Raw genomic sequence first — 5,237 nt, 5'->3', positions numbered from 1 at the left:
TTTTGGTGAATGTTTATTAACCAATGTCTATAATAGTTTGGGACCTGAAAATGATTTCAATCATTTCACACGTTCTTGACAGAGATCAAACAAAGAAGAACTCGGTGAAGCAATTAGCGTCAAGTATGGAACTCAGACCTTCTGCATGACAGATATTAATAGGCACCTAGCAATATTACTTTAATCTGTTCAAAGCTCCAGTAGTTTAAAAAACAACCGGCCATAATAGATATCAGACACCATTGATGATGTAATTTTAACACGAGTCTAGAATCTAGATTAATGCCGAAAATTAGATTCACAGGAAGTTGCAGGGAGCGTATCACTGCTTAATCTTCACCTTGAAAATGTTATTATCATGTTTGTGCAAACGCATTCATATGTCTATATATATATAGATAGATATGCATGTGTATGATTTTAGATATATGCATAGAGAAAGTGATTTCATTGATTGACTACTTTTGAGGGAAATGAGCTGAAGCTACAAACTTTCATACTATGTATTAACGGAGCGTATTTTGAGACACTCAACGTAGGAGGCAGCGAGCACTTTGCCATTTCAGCTGCATAGAGAGAACACAAATTAGTAAAATTACATCCATACTACTTTCTTACACAACTTACTTTTTAAAGATTAATTACATCAAAAAGAATAATAATCTTTAAGGTAATATATATAAGTGCAGTGACAATCTTTCATTTTTATACATTATCTAAAAAAAGTAAACATTTCCCCGAAGAGAGAAAGTGAAAAGTCCCAGTAACCACGCGCCATGTTTATCTAAGTTAGCAGCGGATTCGAATTCGGATCTCTTACGGATTCACGGAACGCTTTGTACCACCCGATCATAAACGCATGGTTACTGTTCTTATTGTTAAGAACCACTAAATATATTGTTTCCCCAATGGGAGTGGGAAAATGCTGGTTTATACATTATCTATACATTATTAATAGTTAATCACTGAAATATGTTAATTGTGAAAGAGATAAGACTTTTGAAAATTCGTAAAGATTGTTATATACTTTATTTTGTGTTATGTTGTCCCAAGGTGTTCAGCTACCCATTGTTTTTTTCTCAACCTCAATTATCAATTAATAATGTGTAGCTATGTTTGTATAAACTATAAACTAATGTTTTAGTTGAGAGTTGTTTTTTTTTTTTTTAGAGTTGTTGAGTAGAAGAAAAAGATGAACAATGGAAAAACTAAATGAAGTAATAAATTACAAGACGATTAATATTTAGGCAATGGATAATATGATAACGAGGGGTGGCTCGAACTTGAAAGAAAGGTGTATTGGTTACTTTTGCCATGATGAGTCGTGGAAATATAGTTACATTACTATTTACTAATTTGGCTACAACTAGTAACATTCAGTTATTCTGCTCGGATTAATTTAAAATAAGTTGCATACGTGTATGCTTTATAATATACTATGATCTGCCAATTACTGTGTTAATTTGTTATTATTTTAGTGAGTTGAACAAGTACTTGTTCTTATAGAATTATCTACAATAAATATGACAAAAACTTAATATTCTATTCAAGTATTTGATAAAAGCATTTTTCAAAAAAAAAAATATTTGATAAAAGCTATGCAAATGCCAAATTCTATGTTATTCCCTCTTGAATTTTGAAAGGATCTTTTTTTTATCAAAAACAAATTGTCATCGATGTCAAAAAAAAAAAAAAAAAACAAATTGTCATATTATCGTTATTTAATAAACCATGTATATAAACGCATATTAATTGTACATTCACCCAGTGTAGTTTTTAATTCAATCTCTTTATTTATCCAATTTTTTTTAAAAAATGTATGGCAAGAGCATCCTATTATTCTTTTTTTAAACAGTATCCTATTATTCAATAGTAGCAAATTGATCATAAATCTCTTGTATGTCATTGTTTAGATATTCGGCGAGGTGGTTTGATAAAATATTCATATTCTCTTCTTACCAAAAAGAATGAAGTTCAAAGAAAACACTACTCATTTTTTTTTGTCAACCTAAACACTACTCATTTTAATCCAATAAATACAGCGTAGATATTATATTATTTTGTTTTTATATTCAAGAAAACCTTATGATTCAACTTTCGAAATAAAAATATTGTAATGGGAAAACGATCGTGCGCTCCATTTGTTGAACCTCGGCGCTCGACCCCACACATCAATTATAACGCTAACTAAATTTTTTTATATAAAATGATAGGTTTAAAGAAAATTATCTTAGAGTGTGACTGGCATTACAAAAAAGTAAAAACAGAGCCCGGAATAAATTTTTTATTTCACTTAACCAAGAGAAATACATTACTGTATTTTTACTCCACTTTTTTCTTTGGGCTAAACAAATAGTTGTCCTGATTAAACAAAAATAGTGTAAATCATCACCTGAATAGTTTGTACTCCAATTTATTATCATCCATTGTGTCATCTAATCACACTCTTGACCAACCAAATATTGATGCCAGAATAAGAATACGGTGGTAACTTATTAAAAAGTATATGTTTAACGATTTTCTATGGACTATGGTTTAAGTTTTTTTTTTCCTTCTAAATTTAATTTTTTATATTCATGAGAACTCTAGTAATGTTAAGTAGTTCATTTAATGATTATACAAAATTGGCCATACGCATTATTATGACAAAATCTCTGTCAAAGTGTAAGTTAAAACAATCTTCTTACCAAAAAAACGTTAAAAATCTCGATCGTAATAAAACCTAGAATACATATTCTAATCCTATTTGTAATAAGACTTTTGTAATATATATATATATATATATATATATATGTATTATATTAGTTAATATCTACATATGCCTCCACTTGTTATATAAGTTAGCTTACATTACATCTTTTCTCTTTCTTGCTTATAGCATCATTCTTTGTCGTGTTCTTTTATTTAACCTTTCTTTGTCTTGTGTTTCCTCACAACACTTTGTAAAAGTGTTTTAAAATCAAGATCTGAAAATCTTATCTCCTCTATTAGAATTTGCTAATCTTCTCGTTCTAAACAATCACTTATATTTCTATAGGGCTTCACTTTTGGAATATATAATCAGATACAATCTATTTAGGGTTTTAATGGCGAATCCATGGTGGACAGGACAAGTGAATCTCTCCGGCCTCGAAACGACGCCGCCGAGTTCCTCTCAGTTAAAGACACCAGATCTCCACATCTCCATGAATATGGCCATGGACTCAGCCTCAGGTCATAACAACCACCATCATCATCACCAAGAAGTCAACACCAACAACAACAACGAAGACGATAGAGACAACTTGAGCGGCGACGACCACGAGCCACGTGAAGGAGCCGTGGAAGCTCCCACGCGCCGACCACGTGGACGTCCTGCTGGTTCCAAGAACAAACCAAAGCCACCAATCTTTGTCACGCGTGACTCTCCAAACGCTCTCAAGAGCCATGTCATGGAGATCGCTAGTGGGACTGACGTCATCGAAACCCTAGCTACTTTCGCTAGGCGGCGCCAACGTGGCATCTGCATCTTGAGCGGTAACGGCACGGTGGCTAACGTCACACTCCGTCAACCATCAGTGGCTCCCGTTGCAGCTGCCCCTGGTGGTGCGGCTGTATTGGCGTTACAAGGGAGGTTTGAGATTCTTTCTCTAACCGGTTCTTTCTTACCTGGACCGGCTCCACCTGGATCCACTGGTTTAACTATTTACTTAGCTGGTGGTCAAGGTCAGGTTGTTGGAGGAAGCGTGGTGGGGCCATTGATGGCTGCTGGTCCGGTGATGCTAATCGCTGCCACGTTTTCTAATGCGACTTATGAGAGATTACCTTTGGATGAGGAAGAAGCGGCTGAAAGAGGTGGCGGTGGAAGCGACGGAGGAGTGGTTCCAGGGCAGCTCGGTGGCGTAGGTTCCCCGCTGAGTAGTGGTGGCGGTGGAGGCCATGGGAACCAAGGACTTCCCGCGTATAATATGCCCGGAAATCTTGCTTCTAATGGCGGTGGAGGAGGACAGATGAGCGGCCAAGAAGCTTACGGTTGGGCTCAAGCTAGGTCAGGATTTTAACGTTAAGATGGCTTTTTATTTACAGCAGTTAACAATAAAGAATTACGTTGATGTCTATTATGATAATGATGATGAAAACTAGTTGCTACCAGTGAGCTATATAGTGTGTGGGTACATTATATTATGTTCTCTTGACTATATTATTATATGCTAAATTTCACTTACTTGTGTGTGGTTTATGATCTTTTATTATGTGCTAAATTTCTCTTTGTTGGATTCTTCATTTGTTTTTATAATTAAGTTATGTGTGCATATATGTATGTGACTGGTCCTGATTGAATCGTTAAGGTTGGTCATGTTTTCCATGTATATGAATATATGCCATATATAATTGGTTTTATATATTTTGTATGTTTGCATGCATTTATTAGACCCCTGATTGGCAATTGCCTTACACTCACCAAGTCTCATTAAATATAAGTTGGTTTAATTTTGCTACAAATTATGTAAGAAAATGTAAGAAAATATTGATTTACATGTAACCCAATACTTCAAAAATGCATATATATATCTCAGCCTTCTGACAAAACATCGGATTATAACCCGATTAAGAGCAACACGAACACGTAAAAGAACTGTTTAAGCTATGCACATCAGCATACATTATATCATACAAAAGAAAAAGAATTGCCCAGAAAGATCAATGAACTCCGGTTCCAGGAGTTTAGTTCGACTCCAAATATTCACAAACAATTTGTTTTATTATTTTCGGTTATGATATTTTGGTCTAGTGATTTATTTGATGGTAAACTCACACAAAACTACCATTTCCGAAGAATATGTTCACATCATGATAAGTCGGATGATAGAGTGAAGTGATCAAATGAAATTAACAAAAAAAAATACTTTTAGAATAAACATGCATAAATTAGATTAGTATCAGATCATCTCTTGAACAATCTAGGGTTTCAATTTCGATTGTAACCTAACCTTCATTATTCAGTTAATTATGGTTACAATTTTAATTTTAAAAAAATTAGTATGTTCGCTTAGCATGCAGTCATCATTAAAATATACTCTAGTGGAAAAGATGATGTATCCAACAAAAGTAATCTATAAATGCTATTACCGCAAGCTATATATTAATAGGTTATTTCAAATGAAATGACATTTGACAATAAAATGTTCTAATAAAATATAAATGCATGTGTTATTTGAAAGTTCAAATCACCTGGACTGAAACTCAAACTTATAATT

The 5,237-nt window shown here is 33.7% G+C and overlaps 1 protein-coding gene across 1 annotated transcript; it reads left to right on the top strand.

The window, feature by feature from the left end:
• Positions 1-2,866: 2,866 nt before the first annotated feature.
• On the top strand, positions 2,867-4,380 carry LOC106449188 (AT-hook motif nuclear-localized protein 19). The gene has a single exon (XM_013890983.3). It carries the CDS (start codon positions 3,087-3,089, stop codon positions 4,038-4,040), a length of 954 nt encoding a protein of 317 aa, XP_013746437.2. The 5' UTR covers positions 2,867-3,086; the 3' UTR covers positions 4,041-4,380.
• The last annotated feature ends 857 nt before the right edge of the window (positions 4,381-5,237 follow it).

The sequence above is a fragment of the Brassica napus genome, chromosome C1, assembly GCF_020379485.1.
Source record: "Brassica napus cultivar Da-Ae chromosome C1, Da-Ae, whole genome shotgun sequence".
In the NCBI taxonomy this organism is placed as follows: domain Eukaryota; kingdom Viridiplantae; phylum Streptophyta; class Magnoliopsida; order Brassicales; family Brassicaceae; genus Brassica; species Brassica napus.
The sequence above is the reverse complement of the archived record's forward strand: the minus strand, read 5'-3'. Positions and strand labels throughout refer to the sequence as shown.

What these genes read in the sequence shown, in the direction of transcription:
- LOC106449188 (XM_013890983.3), top strand. Translation starts at nt 3,087, where the DNA reads ATGGCGAATCCATGGTGGACAGGACAAGTGAATCTCTCCGGCCTCGAA.